Here is a 20,040-nt window from a genome sequence, read left to right on the forward strand (position 1 = left end):
GATGTTTGTCTGAAATATCATAACAAAAAAATATAAATACTTCTACAATATTTTGAAGGAATTCGACGGTGGTCGTTCTTGAGTATATACGGCAAAAAAAAACTGCACCAAGCCTTTTTTGTGGTTCATAACATATATTTTAAAAAATAGTATTTCATCCGTCCACGATTTAAAGTCTCATTTTGACTCAATGCGAATTTTAAGAAAATGTGAATCAAAGTGGTTGAAAAAGTTAGTGACATGTAGTCTCATATTTATATAACGTACTCCATCCGTTCCATAGTAATAGAGACGTTTTTCCATTTCCGTCCGTTCCATAGTAATATACTCATTTCCCTTTTTAGTAAAAGTCAACACATTTTTCCACACCTACCTTACTCTCTCTTACTTTTTTCTATCTTCATCTCTCTACCTTTTTCATTTTCCATTTTATTCTCTCTTTACTTAACTCACCTAACACAATTTTTCTTAATCTCCGTGCCGAAAAGTTTTGTCTCAATTACTATGGAACGAAGGGAGTAATAAATTAGTGGAAATAGTGGTACATTTATCTAAAACACTAGTACTAAAATGAAAATTGTGGATATTATTCCATGTAAAGAGGGAGTAACAGAAGACTGGTTTGACTAAAAAATTACTATTAGTGAGATTATCTAAATGAATTGGTAATGACATTTTAATTTAATATTTGAATTTGTACATTTCTTTTTTGAATATTTGTTTCTTTTATTTGGAGAGTCGAGTGAGAGAGATGCAAAATCCAAGTAAATAAATTGTCCCCTATTTTTGAAGCGAGCTACGGTGTTGCTCTAATAATGTGAAAAAATCAATAAAAGAAAAGAATCTCGTGGTTTTGCTCGTGTGCGGAGCAGTACAAGAAGAGCAAGGTGGAGTCGCTTTCTATAGGCTTATTGGACGGCCGTGAATAGAGTTGGTGGGACCAGAAAATTACTTGTCGTCTTCAATATTAACAGAAAACATTATCAAGATTTCACATCGGTTCATTATATCTGTTCGATTACTGCATATGTTAATGACGAGGTTATTAATAATTATGTTATTATGTTAATGATGAGGTGATTGTTATTGTTCGTTCCCTATAATTTTGGAAATGTTGAGCAAATGCAATACATGGACCACACTTCGTATACGTCTAAAATTATTGTCCATCATCTAATGATACGCAACACAAGTTACATATAAAAATGTGAATCATATGATATAGATTCGTAACTGGATTGTGTTGTGCACAATTAATTACAAAATACTCCCTTCATCCTATAGGGGTTGATACAAATTTTAATGCATAATTGATAAAATAAGAGAGAAAGAGAAAAAATAGTTAAAATTGTGTCTAAATGGTGGGACGTATTAAAGATAAAGTAAAAGAGAAATAGGAAAAGTTTGTCATAAATGAATATAGACTATTTGTATGGGACTGATGAAAAGGGAAATATGACATGTTTCTATGGGATGGAGGGAGTAGATAGAAACTTTACTTGTTGAACGAATTATGCTAAAACTTCGTATCTTTGGTAACCATGTGTATGTTAATCTGATGTATGAATAATTCTCGGTACAATTCATTAATTAGAGAAAATAAAGAAGTTTCTATACAAATAAGTCAATTTTATTTTACAAAAGATTTAATTTTCCAAATATTACAACAAATGGCATTAGAGACATTGATATAAATATTTCAAATTTGTCAAAGCCCAAACTTTGATTTTTTCGAATTTGAATGAAGCTCCCAAATGGTGGGAATTTGAAAATGTGAGAATTTTAATTGCAACATTTTGTTACCTTTTTTGTACAATCTAAAAATAAGTTAAAAATTACAAATTGAGTTATGCACAAAATCATCCCGACTGCCAAGCTCTTGAAGTTGCATTTTGTTTTTCTTTATTAGGTAAGGAATCTCTCTTATTTGTTTATTGCTTATTTCACCACAGTGAAATGAAACGCAGTAATTTTTATAAGAATTCAATTCATTATATTTTGAAATTTATTTACGAATTAAATTGGTACGGGTAATTAAATTTATATTCTAAACATATCTTCCATTAGAGAAATGAACGGTATAAAATTTATTAAAAATAGAAGGATTTTAATTTTTATGAACGGATTAAAATGAAAAATCAAATTATTAATAGCAGAGAAATGACGTAGTATATTTAAATATGTGCAAAAATGCGAAATGTCCATTTACTCAAATATTAACCTTGTCTTTCCTATAGGCCTATGATTATGATGAGCTAACCAATTAACGATATGCTCAAGATTCTAGGTCTCAATGATTGTAGATCATCATATTTTGATTTATTTATTTCTCTCTCCCTCTTAATATATTATGGAAAATAAAATACTGTCAATAAAGCGTATCTCTTCTTGCATTTGCTATCGTACCACATTTCAAAATGTACTTCTTCTTTTTTCTTTTATTTATTTATTTATTTATTATTATTATTATTATTATTATTATTATTATTATTATTATTATTATTATTATGTGTGTGTCTGCATATTTAATTACTCCCTCCGTACCACTTTAGAAGTCCCGGTCACTTTTTTACACTCGTTTTGTGAAAATGATACTCTATGTTGCTTTAATGGAGAAATGGTAAAGTAAGAGAGAATAATGATGAGAAGCTCTTAAAGTGAGAGTCTTTACCATTTCTCCATTTTAACTATTTATTACTATTATTTTTATAAAATAAAGGGCGGAAAAATGATTGGAACTCTTACTTAGAGACTAATGGAATACTTACTTAATGATAAATGCAATTAATCGCCGCAATTTGGCCACGATATAACATCGATCAACAGGAAATATATTATTGAGATGTGTAATGACGATGAAGATTCCAATTTTGATGGTTTAAATGCAGTTATAAAGTCAAGTCGATGTCGGCCAATCAAATTTCCCCTCTTCTTATTCTTCTAAGTACAACAAATACTATAGTATAATCATTACTTATTTGATAATGAGATTCTGTTCAAAACGGACACCATAATGTTGGTAATAAAATCAGTGATCACAAGTACAGGATCACAATTAACGAATAATTTAAACAAACAGCGTATAATAATGATTTAATTAGAGAAAATAAACCAGAATCTTGGCTTTTCACAGCATAGAAAAGTGTAATCCACTTGTAGACCAGACTGTGGCGCATCGGGTTGGGTTCGCCGGTTCGGTGCGGGTGGAGTGACTGGAGTCGCAAGATAAGGTATACCGAAAATTTGGTAAGGTAAAGGTACGATTTTTTCACATACCAACTTTTCGGTAAAGGTATGCGGTATATGGTTTTGGTAAGATATATTGTACCTACCCATTGTATACCATTGTATAAGTATGAGAAATTAGTTTACTTGACGTAAAAAAAAAATTGTGCAAAACCTTGTGTACTTGTATTAAGATTTTTTCAAACTCCATGTCATTCAACATCAATTTCTGCAAATTTATTTAATGAAGACCATATTCACAAAAAAATATTTGAAACATTATTATAAATTCACTATTTGTCTTCCCCACATGAAGTGAGAGTAGTGGCTCTTTCAACACAAAGTGGGGTTTTTCTACGTTTTCATTAATGCTAGGTCCCTTGTACCTCAATGATTAAATGCTTGATAATCTATGCTTTATTAGGTCATTTTCTTGGCTAAACCATAACCAATAAAATCTGTCGTCATTTTAGTGACAATCAAGAATTGATTAATATCATCCTTTCTACAATCAAAGTATAAAATTAACATGCTAATGATTAAAGTAATACTATTTGTCAAAGTGTGGCATTTATCATTTCTTGAAGGGTTGGTCTTTCATACATTATACAGTGAGTAAAAATTAATTTTGGTCCTCAACATATAACCAAAATAAAATTTTGGTCCAAAACATTCACTTTTTGAAAAACAGGTCTATAACAAATGAAATTCTTGTCTTAATGACTTTTTTTTATGGTTCCGTCAAAAAACTAACAATCATGCCATTGTGCAATTAGCGTTGACCGTTGTTTTTTGACGGAACCATAAAAAAAAGGACTACTTCGTCAACATTTTTATTTGTTATAGACCTGTTTTTCAAAATAGAGAATGTTTTGAACCAAATTGACCTTTACTCTTATACAATTAATGCACATAATTGATTCTTAAACCCATAATTAATGTTTTCAATGCTGTGAATAAAGGTGCACACCTCTTTCTTTGAATTGTGAATTCAATACATCCTCTTCAATATAAAGATGGACTTTCCTTACTCATCATTATCAGAAATCAATCATTCACAAATTTTATGTGAGACTAATACTTTGCATTTTATCATGAAAAATCATTTTCGCTCCGCTTAGATTTATCCCCCTCTAAGGGGATTTTAGCGATAGATTCTATAGGAACTGGACGTCTCGACGATCCTATCTAGTTAAATACGTGCACCGAAATTTTCTTGTTTCTTGAAACTTAGTAGAAATTTGTGAATTGTCATCACCTCAGCAATGTTTTTTTTAATTGTTTATACTTCAAGATGCATATTTTCTAGTCACCATATTATATTCACAAATTACTTATTAATGATAATCAATCAAGATCACCTACTGAAAAACCATCACAGATTCAACCAAATCAGTGATAGCCATTGCTGTAATGGAAGAGAATTTTTCTCAAATAGGTAATGACTATTGGGCTATAGGTAATAAACTTATTTATATTAAACAAAATAAAAATGGATGCTTTTCAAATTTGAGGGCCCTTCCATTAGGGCTGGTCTTGATTAGAAATGTGTTCCTATCCAATCCAACCCAACTATTGATGGTTGAATTCTCATATATAATTAAAAGGGTGTTGCCTTTTACTAGCCTGTTGATGTAACGATTCGAAGCAACTTTATAAGATCTCTATCTCGATACATCTAATAACTTTATAAGTGCAAGTAGCATTGGCCTCTCATCAGTTGTCATGTTGAAAAATAAGCCTTTCCAGATCATTATATATTGCCAATAAGCTTTGCATGAGTCATGTATGGATGGCTGTCTCAATTGTCAATGTAATAATAAGTGTGAGGGTTAGAAGGTTCCATTCAATATATAGGGATAGCCACCAAATTCTTACTTTTCCACTTTATAATACTGGTAATATTTTGTCATATTATTTGGGCGTTTATCCGAAAATGCTCATTGTTTAGTTGAATATAATTTGATTAGCTATCAAAATATTAACGTTACAATTGAAATTACGCGTTGATTATCCAAAATTACACTTCGATTATTCTATTAACATGTAATTTCGACTGCACGTCGATGTTCCGCCCACCATGGATTTTTTATGGGACAATTTATTTCAAAAAATCAAACGATGAGTACTAAATGGTGAAATATTTTCAAGTAAAACACTTCTAAGAATGAGACAAAATCGAATCATAATAATATCATTTCATTACTAGTATATAACTAGGCTTTACTAAACCAGATGGGCTTTCACCCATTCACAATTGGGCTTTCATTTCAACACCCATGGAAATTCTAATCCAGTTGTTGTCAAGACCCTCAATCTCAAGTCTCAAAACAAATATCCCCAAAAAATCGAATTCTACCTATGTCATATCATCCAAAAGAAAAAAGAAAAAAATGTCAACAAATTATAGTAGTAGTTGGTTGAGTATAAGAAATGGTGCACAAGAAACAACATGGAATGATGATGATTCAATCAAACATCCTACATTGGATGCTTGTAAAGGACAGTTCTCTCCCTCTCTCACACACATACACACACATGCATATATCAACATTCTATAATTTCATTATGGGAAACTTGAGGTAAAAGGGACCCATTTATCATGCAAAATAGTCAAGGACAAGATGACTCAATTACTCTAACAAGAAATGAACAAAGTATGTATAGTGTGATCTAAGTAAATATAATCAAACTTTTAAGCCTTGTGCCTCAGCACCATTTTCTGGCTCTCCAACTTGGCTTCCCGAGCCAAGCCTCGGCCACTCAATATGCCCCTTCATAGCTCGAACGATGTGCGGATTCCTCCTAGCCGAACACCCATTGATCACCCTTGATGAGCCTTTAGCCTTTGCTGAGCAAATTTGACCAGTGCTTGAGCCTTTATTCATCGATCCCTCACCATGACCGCCACTCCTCGTTCCAGCTTCACTTTTTCGCGCGTTGTTTGACTCCTTAGCACCTTTGGTCATCACAAGGCCAAAAACCTCACTTAGAATTTCTGCATTTGAGTTTGAATCTGAACTTGTCAGGAATGCTTTGAGCTCGGCTATGAGGCCGTTTACCTCGGCATACTTATCCTCTAGTATAACGTTTGCCTCGGCTAACTTGATCTGCGCTTGCTCCTCCCTCCAAACCTCAGCCATTTGCCTCATTCTCCTCTCCTTTTCAACTTCCAATCTAACCCTTTGTTGTTGTTCCCTCAAGGCCAATGTTTCCGCCCTTCTTCCTTCGATCTCTCTTGCTAGACCATAGCACGCGCCCTCTAACTCCACTCGCGCCTTCCTCTCCCTCTGGAGATTGTGGAGGAGCTTCACTGCTGATGACTTAACATCACCAATGTCGCGGAGAAGAGATGCATTCATCTTCTTTATATCTTTACAAATCCTCCTCTCGGCTCTAACACCATCGGCCATGTTCTCGATCACTTCCATCATCCTCATTCGCCCCGTTTCGACTTCATTTACATGTTTTCGAGATTTAAAATAGTCAGAGCAATCCCATTTCGTAGCTCCTTCCAAATTGTGAGTCGGAAACTGAAATTGCACAGTAAAAAAAAAACTGAATCACAAACGTGAGAGATAAAAACACAAGCACAACATAAAATTTGATCGATTTAATATGGAAGAACAATCATTCAAAGCTTACTACTAAAGGCAGAACCTAGAGCAACTATTATTTCCTCCCAAATTCCATGAATTAATGAGAATTGTGTCAAAATTTCCAATTCGTTTGAAATTTGAAACTCAATTAGGGAATAGAAAAAGGGGAAAAGCAATCATTAGAAGTTATGGTGAAAAACAGAGGATCGATCACCTGAAAACAGAGGCGATCAAAAGAGGCGGTGCCGCCGGCAGCAGTGGAGCGCCACAGCGAGGCGGCGAGGTTTCTGGCGGAGAGAGGGCGGTTTCGAGGCTGCGGAGAAGGAGTGGCGGCGGGGCTTCTATTGGGGCGAGGAATCATCAGGATCAGTGGTGTACATGTGGATTCGGGAGTTGGTGAAACAGAGTGTACAAATCCAACAAGTGTGAGGAATTTGGGAGGTGACACTAAGCAGAGGGATGTGTGTTGGGTTGTGGATTGCCACTATGTGCACGCAATTTCATGCGCCATCTAGGCCCTCTTTCACCATGTTTATACAACTTCTATTTACGGCAATTTCAAAAAGGATGTTATCATGTCTCACTCGAGTCCAATGTGACGTAATTTATAAATTTTTTGTTTATTTATTACTCTTTTTCTTCTATATTACCAGTTGAATCTTGATCCAGAAAAGTGGGTAGGAAGAGATAATAAAGTATAAGATCTGCTCCATATTTTTATTTTTTTATAAAATATGAGTGAAATGTATTGGTAAATTATGAGGCTTATCTATACTATTGATAGTAAAAAGGAAGCAAGATTTCTTATTGCGGACGGACAAAAATAGAAAATTAAAATTTCTAAAAGGGGAAGGAGTGAGTAATAAAATAAAATACTGATACTATTATTTTGTGTTTTGAACTTTTGTCGTGTTTAAAAAATATCTAAAATTTTAAAGAAAAAATCAAAACAAAGAGACTTTCTAGAGTTAGAAACAAAATACTACTCCTAAGATCATCTCTAAAAGTACACTAAAACCTAAAATGTGATAGCCAGATAGGTATTAGCTCCAACACTACTTCAAAACCAATCTCATTTTTGGTTTTTGAGTGAAAAAAATATTATATCTTTCAGTTTACACTAAACCAAAACTAAAAACTTTTTCAAATTTTGTGAATAAAAAATGCATAATATAGAGAATATTTGCTTAAGTTTGAGTTCAGTATAATTGGTTAGAGTAGAATCATATTTGACGTGATATTTATACTAAAATGAATTGCGGTTAGAGTAGAATCATATTTGATGTGATATTTAAACTAAAATGAATTTGAATTTGGTGTAAATGGTCGGAGCCAATCAAAGTATTTTTAATTTTTGGTTAAAACGACGTCGTGGCAGATTAATCACCCTTCCTTCACCAAATTTTTTATCGCGGGACATTTTTATTTTTTTTATGGAAAACGTTGAAAGTCATGGACATTCGAAGCAAAACGATAATTATTAATTGGGGATAATTTTTTTTCTAAATATAGTGGAAGATAGAGTCATGAAATGAAAAAAACTATCAGCCATTTTAAAAATCACAGTGGTTAAATTTGTTAGTTGGTCATTTCACTTAATGATTTACAGTTGCGTTTTTATTTTCCTTTTTAAAATTATGGTATATGAAATATTTTTATACTATTATTTTTTGATTCAGTATGACTAAATTAAATTGAAGGCTCAATTCAAATGATATTAAATTCAACCACTTCGCCGGTTAATGAATGTGAGTCTTTGGATGGAAAAATAGAAAGATCTATTTATATCAATTTTTTATGATAAAGTTTCTTTAAAAGTTAACTTAAAGATATTACAAGCAGAAAAATGGAAATACATAAAGAAGTACAATTGGATTATTTGATCAATTTAATTTTACATTGAATCAAAAGAATCAACTAATGAATGCTGATTCAAACTCGTTCATTGCATATGCCAATAATGCCATACACACAACATTTAAATTTTATGATTTTATTTGTGCGATTTCTTCCTTCATCGTCAACTTTAAAAAACTAATTTTTACATAAAAGTTACTAAATTAAAATTGATTGTTCCTGTAATAAATATTGACATCATTAAAAATGTTTTCAGATATGAATGATTTGGGAGAAAATCAATTCCGAGAGAAATTGTCTACAACTAATGAGCCCCACCTATTTTATCATTTCTTATTTTTTTTAATCTCGGTTATATATTTAATTAAATTAATTCACAAATAAATGAATGAAAATGACTAACAATTGTGTAATTAAAGTGTTAAAATGAAATATAATTATTGAATGGACCAAAACGTTGACATATTTCTTTATCGCAAGTGTATATATGATAACGACATAGACCTTTGCTGAGACAAAGTTGTTGATCTTTCTTTTACACACGGTTTCTAAAATTCATTCGCAAGACAGAATTTTCAGCACTAATCTTGGAGAGTTAAGCTGTATCACAAATATCTCCAGAAAAATAATATCTTCCATTTCAATTTTCTAATAAAAATTCCAAAATTTAGAAGCACATCACCATCTAGTTTACTTGGTCATTTCAAATCTTATTCCAATTTTTTCCCTTCTAATTTCCACCAATTCAATCGCTTTGCATGAAATATCATCTTGAATGAAGCAATGGTATTAAGGAAACACAAAAAACCCTCAAAACTGAATAAAAATTCAGTGGTCCAGATATATTGTCATGTGATGTGTTCAATCAATCACAATTATAGGAAAAAAAGGAGAGGATATTTCTATAATTGGGATTGACTAGATACACCATGTGACAATATGTTCAGACCACTGAATTTTAATTAAAACAATAAGTTATAAACAAATACTACTAAGTAATGAGAAGATTCCCAATTGACCTAAAACAAATGGTCAATTGAATGATGCAATGGTATTAAGGAAACTAAAAATCTCAAAATGAATAAAAATTTAGTGGTCCATACATATTATCATGCTGTGTGTTCAATCAATCACATTTGCATGAAAAAAAGAAGAAGAGATAATATTTCTATAATTGTGATTGACTGGACGCACCATATGACATTATGTCTAGACCACTGAATTTTTATTGAAACGATAAGTTATAAACAAATAATTATTGAGAAAATTGGCAGTTGACTTGAAACAAATGGTCTATAAATCTACTTAATACTAGTCCAATTCTCATGGAATGAAGTTATGCCATCTACCAAAGTGTTCACACTTGTTGTTCCATATAAAAAGAAAAAAGTGCAGGCATACATATACATAGCTCATATATATGTATGCATAGAGAGGCAGCAGAGAAGAGAGATGGGAAACTGTTGCAAGCGTGAATCATGGGCATCTCTGGATGAGTGGGAAAATGAATGGGCTAAGCCTGAGGAAGATACCTCTTTGCCATCAATGGTGAAGATCAAGATTACCAAGACAGAGTTGGAGAAACTCCTTGCTACTGCTCGTCTCCACGACCTTCCCGTGGACCGCCTCTTCACCAACACCGTTCAACAAAGTCGCCATCCCTGGGTGCCTTCTTTACACACCATTTCTGAGTGATTCACAGTTTTTTTTCATTTCCCTCACACGTTGTAATTATTTCTTCGTTTCGTTGATTATATCCCTAACTCATACATGCCATACATTTGGATTCTTTAATTTATACCTAATTGCCTCTATGTTATGCACTTTAGCGATGTGGACAAAACGATAGTACTATATACATGCTACATATAGCCGAGAAACAATGCAATTAAGCATGTAACATAACACTACGAATCAATGTATATGAGTGTGACCATAGAGTATGATCCAACATTATCTATGATGTTAAACATCCAATAATACTCAAGATCTCGTCCGAGCTGCTCGCCTGAGTCATCCAAACAAAGTAATCAAACAAACAAACTCTGCCACCAAAAACCAAAACACTAAGTTACATAAATTGTATATTTTGATAACAAAAAAAAGGTGAAAAATATTAGAATTTGTGCAGTTACCTAAATGATTTACCAGCAGCCTTGTTGTAAGGATCCAAGGAGAAGGCAAGGGTTGTCATGAGGAATCTCTTCACAAAAAAAAAAAAAACAAAATCATCAATTGTTAGATGATGAATTATAACTTTTTAAGTAGTATTTCATATTTTCATACCATAACTATCACATTAGCTGCAAAATCAATTTCTCCTCGAATGGGGATGGGGAGGTCAGGCATGAGTCTAATGCATTTCTGAGCACCTAACAAAGCAGGAATCTTCAAATCCAAGCGCGTTTCCCACATGCTTAGCTTTGACAGCCATGTCGTGTTACATGGACGAAAATTACTAGCCTACGCATCGCATGTATTACTACTCCATACACGTAGACAAGGACGGGATGATTCACTCACTTGGAAGAAGAAAAGGTTTTACCGTTTTATATTGCAACATTGCAGAGTATAATTCCTTATTCATCGCGCATTCCATCCCTCTGTTGTCCAGTTTAGTCAAGAGTATTTGCATTTTCAACGCGCCCTGCAAGAAACGTGATGAGGTTGTGCGTTCAATTGAAGATCAAAGTGATGCTGAGATGTACTTCGATTAATGTAAAGTTTCAGACCAATGCATAAAATTCATCAGACTGGATGTGTTCGATTATGCCATCGATAGTCCAATTTGGATGATATTCAAGCCGTTTAGTCACTGGGAGTAAAATCTCCATAGCTGCACGGTTACACAACATAGCAGCCTCCTCGATAGGTTTAAAGACATCCTGAAAGTCGTCGTTATCAATACAATAAGGTTAAAGGAGAAGTAATTGGTTTAAAGAAGGATGAATAATAGCATAGTAAAGAAAGGGAAACAAAGAAACTAACTTCTTCTTTTAAATTTGGATCTGCTTTAGCTGCAAGCAATGATGTAAGAAATTTTGTGTCATCATCTCTCGCAGCAGCTGACAAAGGACTAAACCCGTTGAAATAGACATTCGGGTCTGCATTAGCCTGCAAGGAGAGAGTACTTAAACCATGAAAAAGCAATTCAGATACTGAAAAAGGCATCAGACACCTAGAGATTTCCATTTGAGTAAATCATCATAATTTAGCTAGCAAACAGTCATTACCACGATAACGGACGTTGAAGTACATCCCTCAATCTCAAAACAACAGACATCAATCCCTAACAGAAAATTAGACAACACAAGTATTTCCAATTCACCAAACATACCTTGAGCAGCAATTTCAGGCATTCAAATGAGCGAGACTTGACTGCGATTCCAAGAGGGGTGTCCGCAACTGCATAATAATAATCTGGCTGCAGATTGGAAAGTAGCAAATGGATTAATCTCATAAGATTACATCATTAGTCAACACAGCAAATCACAAGATCATAGCAGTGTGATTGGCAAAGTAGTAATAAACAAAAACTGTCCTAATAATGCCATGGAAAAACAAACGATGATTTAAACAAGATTATCATCGACAAACAGTGCAACAGAAGGTTATGCTTGCCCACGTTTGCGCCACTAGACAAGAGAAACTTGACAGCCTCAACATTTCCACGAGAAACAGCCATTTGTAAAGGCGTTCCATCTACACACTGTGCTTCTACGTAAGCACGGTTTCTCAGCAACAATTTCATAAGCTCCATATTACCTGAAACAAAACCAGTCAATTAGAGCATAATATCAGTATTAGCAAAGCCTTTCACAACATTACAACTGCCAAACCTTTAAGAATTGCGTAGTGCAAGGGAGCGAATCCCTCAACATTTGCAAGTTTAGTGTCAGAACCATGTTCAATGAGAAACTCCACAATTTTGACATGTCCCCCTTTGGCAGCTTGTGCTATTGGAGTATCCACTGGTGCAGTTTTACAAACAATTCATCAAGAATCACATAGGCACTCCCTAATTTATTCAAAATAGCATAAATATTGTAAGAAGAAAAGAGAGAGAAAATACTCTTGTAAGTGAAGGGATCAACAGAAACTTGGATGCTCTTGATCAAGAATTTGCAAATCTCAAAATGTCCAATTTCAACCGCGTGATGCAAGACATTCCAGCCAGTGGAGAAGTCACTATACTGATCGCATATTTTGCGGAATTCCCACTTATCACCGATATATGAGCTTTCCAACTAGTCGCTGATATCGACTACGATCAGTCAACTTGACTCCTTCTCTGATTTGCAATCCATGATTAACTGCTATAGGAGTGTCTGCTGGTTTACATTCCAAGAGACCTGTTTCTGCTAGGATGTCCAAGATATACTTCCTTTGTCGCAGAAAAATTTCTTTGGTTGACCTTAGTACTTCAATCCCAAGAAAATACTTGAGATTCCCCAAGTCCTTCATCTCAAATTCTTGAAATAGATTCTTCTTTAAGTGCTCAATCTCTTCTAGGTCATCACCTGTAATAATCATATCATCAACGTATATGATTAAACATGTGATCTTATCAACTCGCCTCTTCAGAAATAGAGTATGGTCTGAGAATTACTCTGTGTATATCCATAACTACTCATTGCCCAGGCAAACTTTCCGAACCACACTCTTGGGGATTGCTTTAATCCATACAATGTCTTTTCTTGGTGGCCCCCTTCCCCTTGAAACGATGAAAAACCCGGAGGTCCTTATAAAAATTTAAACCCCCTTTAAAATCTTAAGCTCACCATTTTAGGAAGACATTGGTCCCATGGGCGGGTAATGGAATCCAACCCAAACGAAATGTCCCCGGAAAAGGGTGAAAAATTTTGGGCTTTTTGGGAAAGGTCCCCCGAATAGTCCATCCATATGCAGGTATAACCTTTCCCCCAAGGGCCGTCTTTATATCTTTAATCGAGCCATGGGTCCCGTTTTTTTGATTTGAAGCCCCAACGACACCCTACATGTCTTTTCCCTTTTTGGCAATTTGCTTTTTTCCCATTTTCAAATTTCGGACCCGCACATCTCTTTTTTCCCATTTTTCCCCTAATGTTTGCAACGCAAACCATAAAGTTTTGTGGAATCTCTTCCCTCATAGGGTTGCATTCCCCAACTAGAGCCATCTCGATAAATGGCCTTTAGCTAGATTCCAAGGAAACCCGGCGTTTTCTTGTTAATCTTTTAGGTGTTTTACCTCTTTGGTGGAACTCCTCTGTTTGGTCTTGGTGGAAGTATGTATCTCCCGGTGAAAGGGGAAAAAACTCCTTAACCGACTTCTTTTTTCTTCCCCTTCTTCATCCTTGGTTTTGGGGTTTCTAGTTCTTCTAGGCTTGGATTAGTTAAACAATTATCGTATCCACAAGAGAACTTACATTGGATAAACTTAATGGAGAGACGGTCGGAAAACGATGGCACCTTCCCCGGGAGACTCCCCCATCCAGGAGACTTGCTCGGGGGTGCTAACTTCGCCTTCTCTTTGGACCGCCCTTTATTATTTACATTGGCATTGGCACTTTTAGATCCAAGCCCCGGGGCCCTTTCTATTTTTTACTTTCAATATTATTCTCCCCCAGCTAAGGTGGGTAAAAAATACTCGGTCTGAAAATTACGGTTCATAGTAGTGAACATGCGGTGGATTTTGGATCAAAGCACCCATACCCCTTTTGGTTTTCCCCCACCCCCCAAAAAAAACATTTAATAGCACATGGAGATAATTTGGTTCTTTCCCTGTTTAGGAATGTGGACAAACACGGGGCATCCGGAGGCACGTGGTTGGGGCAAGGGGGGAGGAATTTTTGCGAGGGGGGATAAAACTTGTAGTGGAGTTCGGTGTTTTTAAAGGGTACTTGTGGTCGTCCCGGGTTTTAAAAGGATTTGGGTGGGGGAAAAGGGCCCCGGAAAAAGCTCCGGGCTTTTGTTCCTCGTTGAAGGGGGCTTTCAAAGGGGAAACGGTTTTTTCCCTTTTTTTTCCCACCTTTTTTGGCCCAAAATTTTAAGCAGGGTTTTTTGGGATAAACCTTTTTCTTGGAAAAAATTCCCTTTATTTTCCAATTTTTAAAAATCCCTCCCTTATCGGAAGAATTTGAATGGTTTTTTTAAAACCCCAGTTTGGATGAGATTATAAAAAAGGATAAAAATGAGAAAAAAAAATTGATTTGTTTCATGAAATATACCCCCGTCTGCAGTCAAACATTTTTCAAACAAAAAATAATATCAAAAAACTTTGCCCTCAAAATTGGTGCGGGCCCCCGGCACCAGTGCCAAAAAAAAATAAGGATTCGGGGCCCCTTTGACTTAAAGGATAAAAAATTTGATGACTTTTGGATAGAAAACAAGTTTGGGTACATGTCATGTTTAGGAATAATATTGGGAAAAAACAATTTTAAAGTAGATAGGGGATGTCCCAAGCCGATGCCCAAATAACTTTCCGGTCCTTTTACCGTGAGGTTAGCATGGGAGTCCCTTTTTGGGTTTTTCTCATCCCGTAGTAGAGTCCATCGCGTTCGTTATGGCCCAAATTTTTCCCCTTGGGGTATCCTTAGAAAAATTTTTTTTCATTAATAATGACAATACAAAAAACCTTAGTGACATGGTGATGGACGGAAGTTTATAAGACATCGAAGGGATATAGAGACAATTTGATAATTGCAAAGTGGGTGAGATGTTGACAATCCCCCCCTCACCTACAAGTAAATTGTCCATTGGCGGTCGGATATGAGATTTTTGAGGTTTACAAAGGGCGGTAAAGGTGCGAATGTTAGAGTTTGTATACTAGAAATCACGTTTGAGTGAGGGAATCTTGAAAACTCTTATTTTATTTTCCAAGGAATAAAACAGTTTTTTATCATAATGTTGTTCGATTTACATTTAATGGATGTTAATGCATGTTTAAATGTATGTTAACTAACAAAGTCTAAGTCTTTGTTTTAGTGACCGGTTGTGGCGTCGCCCCACTTTAAGGTAACACGGTCAGTTCTAAACAAAGAAAAAGATGAATTTCACAACCTAGATGGAATTTGACTATCCATCGAGAAAGGTGGTCTTGATAATATTTGTTTCTTAAACAATGTAGGTTAGCATTGAGCATACGGTATTGATTATGCACTACTTTGACTTATCAAATGGTGCGGGTTTTTCGCAACCAATTATCCTGATATATTGGGTTATGGTGATCAATATCTAGCGGTGCTAGGATTGCGGCCCCCAAAAAGGGAACTAATATAAATAGGAGAATAAAGGCGAAAATAACACAATTTTCATTTCGAAATTTTGAAAATATCGGCTTAGTTGTAGGAATTTTCGAATTGTTTCCATTCCCAAAAGGATTTATTATGTCTTCTTTATTTAAGTCCTAGTATTCTAGTAAGATCACCAAATTGATATTGGGATACGGTTGGGGAAACCGGAGAAGATTTTGGTCTAGTACTCAAAGCATCACGTGGAGAAGAAGTAGCCATTTCAATTCTTTGGAGAATTAATTAGGTATTTTTTGCTCGTGAAAAGCATTTTTTTAGGTTTCAATATTTTTAAAGCATGATTAATTCAAGTTATGAGCATGATACATGTATAATTAGCGAATATTTTTTTCCCAAAAATGCTAAAAGATCGATTATTCGTGATTGATATTTATGCCCCCTCCTTGTAGCACCATGGGGAGGATCATATGTTATTGTTCGGTTCTAAATCAAATATCCATCGAGTCTTTTGTGTGTTTTTTCCGCTTGCAGTAGGAGCAAACTAACTTTGATTTGTCTTCCTCATCACTCCGTCGATTCCTGTAATTTCCGGCGCGCCCGCCACCCCGAGAGCCGCCGGCGTGGTTCTACCAGCCACGGACGGCGAGACCCGCGCCGATTCCTTCGGTGGTGACCGCACCACTGGTGTTCGCCGGCTGCAGCACTTGGAGGCGTGTCTCTTCTTGTTGGACCAGATTGTATGCAAAATCAACTGAGGGAAGTGGATTTAATTTCAGGATCTCCCTTTTGGTTGATTCATACTTGCTATCAATTGCATATACAAACTGACACAATCTCTGATCTTGTATGAATTTATCGTGAATCTCTATATCCTCTTGGTATTTCATTGGGTTCTTCTGCTTTTGGTCGATCGAGATCCAGATTTCTTGTAATCTGCTCCATATCTCGTCTAATGAACTGTTTCCTTGCCTCAGTGTGCTTGCTTTGAACTGGAGATCATACACTTGGATTCTGTCTCCTCCGCTCCCATAAGTGACAGCCAAAGCATCCCAGATGTGCTTGGCCGTCGGATGCTGTGAAATTCGACTAACTAGTCGAGGCTCGATGTTTTGAATCAGCCATGTGAACACGCAGTGGTCAGCCTGTTGCCATTGTGCGAAGGCTGGATCGGTTCATGGTGGGGAAGGAGGCACTCCGGTAACGTGAGATACCATTCCCCGACCGCTTATCGCCGTCTTCATGAGCACAGACCAAAGGGAGTAATTTTCTCCATTCAATTTGTTCCCACCGATGTCGAGGGGCTGTGTGTCTATTTTATATGGCTGAGCAGGCTTTTCTGGTGGATCTGTGTTGGATTTGTTCATCGCAAAACTATTGCGCATGAAATTTGCGAATTGCCGGGCAAATTCGTCGGCCATGGCTGTGTTTGTGGTTTCGGTTAACTGATTCTCTTCTGATATTGTGTGCTACTTGCACAGGTTTAAGATGCGGGGAAGATAAAAAAAGGAAAAGAACAGGAGGGCCGAGAAAGGTATCATGGACGATGATGATACCTAATCTGAGTCCTAACCTGCTCTGATACCATGTTAAATGGTATAGGCATCATATTTAGATAAGAAAGTAATAGATAGCAAAAGATTGTATTGATTCGAATGAATGAAAGATACCCAACACTCATGTATTTATAGGGATGTTAGGGACTTTTGAAATACTACAATAAATGTGTTTCTTGGAACAACTCATATTGGAACAAGACATTATTAATGTTGAGTTCTTGAAACTCTAATTTCTCTTGGAACTCAAATATTCCTTTTCTCAACATCACCAACCTTTTTTCTAATTGCTGCCAAAATCAAACTATCAGAATCAGAAATCAAGAAAAGGGTTAAGAGTTAACAAGAAAATGACTTCACCCTTAAGCTGGTTGAGGTTTCCACTAGCAGCAGACTCGATAATTAATGCACCTGCCATTTTTAGCAACTGAAAAATGAATTCTTGAAGCCAAGAAAGTGAAACAGAAAAGGTTTTCTTATCAACATACCAATTTCAGAAGTAGAAGCCATGGCGTTCGAGCTGTTAGAGACGCTTGATTCGATTTTACCTTATAAGTATTCAGATTGCCACACGGCATTGTTACTTCTCGATATTGTAATGTTACTCCAGAACAAAAGAGAACAAATTGGGTGCTCTTCAAACTATGTGATTTGCTTTTGTTGCTTTTATTCAAAATAGCTATTACTTCTTCGCTAATAAGAGCATCCGCAATGCTGCGGATGTCCCTCGGTCTTTCCCGTCGGACTTCCTAAAAACAGACCCTTCTGTCACGTCATGAGGATTTCCCACGCATAATCCGGGCTTCCCATCGCCCTTCCTGTGCCGACTCCCCCCAATAAAAAAAAATCACAAATTCACAAATATTCAATTTACGTTACGGAATTAAAACTTCGACACGGATACGGACGGGAAATTAAAATTAAAATTATATATAGATTTTTTTTGAAAAAATTAAAACATTGGGACGTCCGTGAGTCTTTGCAATGGCGGATGTCCCGTCGCCCTTCCGCCGACGATTGCACCCCTTCGGTGTCCTTAAGTCCCGTCCGCGTCCGCCCCTCGCCGCCCCAATGGCGGACGTCCCGCACGCCATTCACGGAAGCCTCTCCGATGTCCGACGGGAAGGGCGCCATTGCGGATGCTCTAATCGTCCGAATTTGTTGTTTATTATATTATTTAGTTTGTTCCATTGAAAATAAATCATTTTTTTTCTTTTGGATTGTCCTACTAAAAATAATACATTTCCTAAAATAGAAATAACACATCTCTATTTTCTCTCTATTACTTTTATTCACTCTCCATTTAACTCACAAAAATACAGCATAAAATCTCGTGTCGTAAAGCAAATGTTTCATATTTAGTGAGATAAAATGAGTACTACATTGTAATAGACCACATATTCCACTAATTTTACCTCACTAACTTTTTATTACTCCATAAAACTCATACTCTCTTCGTCCCTTATAATTTGTCACCATTTGATCCGACATGGATTTTAAAAAATGTAATAAAAAGTGGGTTGAAAAAGGTAGTACTTTTATATACTAGTTTTATAATAAATTGTGAATGAGAATATGTTTGGAGATGAGATGTAAACATCTCTTGTAATAGCTAGATGTACACAGGTTGTCTTTTCTAGAGAAGACTTTGGAGCAATTTACTCACATATGTTGTCTTTACTTATGAGATTGTAGCCCTCTTGAAGAATATTTTAGATCCAAGAGAGAGATATATATATGGTTGGACATGAATATATGAATATTTTCGGCGCAGCTCTTTTTTTACTCTAACTTATACACAAATTATGTAGGAAAAGTATCTCTCCTTCTCAATTGCTAGCTATCTGATATTCCCTCTCTAGATTTTGTTTGAAAGTGCCACGATATTGAGATATATAGTTGACTCAACAAATTAGTTATTTTCACAATTGTAGACCTATGATAAGGCTAATTTCATGCATCGGTAATGTGCAAAAAATGTTATAAATTGCTGGGTCTAACACGTTTCCTAAGCCAGGTGTGTGAAGAAAATCGCTAGATCAAGGAAGTAATGAAGGAGATGGTCTAGCGAGAGAAAAGGACGAAATGAGCAGGATTTACAAGGAAAAATTGGCGTGACGGGGGAGTCTACAGCTGAGGGCAACAAAGTCATTATCAATACCTCGCTGGACCCACTAAAGCGCCTATAAATAGAGAGGAGCATGCAGCGTAATGGGATAGTTTTTCACTCTTCTTAGCTCATACATTTTACACACACTTGGGAAACATTCTGGGGGATAATCGTGATAGGGGGGTACTTTCTAAAGATCTCGAGTTTGGTAACACTTTGTCCCAGTGAGGGCGAAGATACATTTGTTTTAATTTCAGTTGTTTTTGCTAGTTTCCACCGTCGAACTTCACATTTGGGAGTCGACTTTGATGTTGATGATGTTTAACTGCTTATCGCTCATGGATCTGAGTTTAGCTGTTTAATTTCAAGTTACTTTTGCTTAGATCTCTCTACTGTTAGCGTAATTCTTAAATTGCTATGTCGATCTGTTTATTTCGTTATTGAGGTGTTTGATGTGGAATTGGGTG

At 35.7% G+C, this 20,040-nt stretch overlaps 2 protein-coding genes across 3 annotated transcripts; both read right to left on the reverse strand.

Annotated features, from left to right (window-relative positions):
- Positions 1-5,802: 5,802 nt before the first annotated feature.
- Positions 5,803-7,317, reverse strand: LOC125207174. 2 transcript variants are annotated; one of them, XM_048106415.1, is made up of 3 exons: positions 7,039-7,317; positions 6,288-6,758; positions 5,803-6,184 (listed from the first exon to the last, which is right to left on the reverse strand). In XM_048106415.1, the coding sequence occupies exons 1-3, from the start codon at positions 7,183-7,185 to the stop codon at positions 6,110-6,112; spliced, it is 693 nt and encodes a 230-aa protein (XP_047962372.1). In that variant the 5' UTR covers positions 7,186-7,317; the 3' UTR covers positions 5,803-6,109. The 2 variants fall into 2 exon arrangements, with proteins under 2 accessions (XP_047962372.1, XP_047962362.1); XM_048106405.1 differs by having other exon boundaries at positions 5,803-6,758; positions 7,039-7,310.
- Positions 7,318-10,527: 3,210 nt separating this feature from the next.
- Positions 10,528-17,747, reverse strand: LOC125202154 (ankyrin repeat and SOCS box protein 3-like). Its single transcript, XM_048100507.1, has 11 exons — positions 17,731-17,747; positions 12,754-12,904; positions 12,521-12,652; positions 12,307-12,446; positions 12,019-12,105; positions 11,670-11,795; positions 11,414-11,566; positions 11,227-11,328; positions 10,968-11,144; positions 10,817-10,884; positions 10,528-10,726 (listed from the first exon to the last, which is right to left on the reverse strand). Coding segments are annotated over exons 2-11 (1,074 nt in total). The 5' UTR covers positions 12,755-12,904; positions 17,731-17,747; the 3' UTR covers positions 10,528-10,638.
- Positions 17,748-20,040: the final 2,293 nt, after the last annotated feature.

Source organism: Salvia hispanica, chromosome 1 (assembly GCF_023119035.1).
Source record: "Salvia hispanica cultivar TCC Black 2014 chromosome 1, UniMelb_Shisp_WGS_1.0, whole genome shotgun sequence".
Taxonomy (NCBI): Eukaryota; Viridiplantae; Streptophyta; class Magnoliopsida; order Lamiales; family Lamiaceae; genus Salvia; species Salvia hispanica.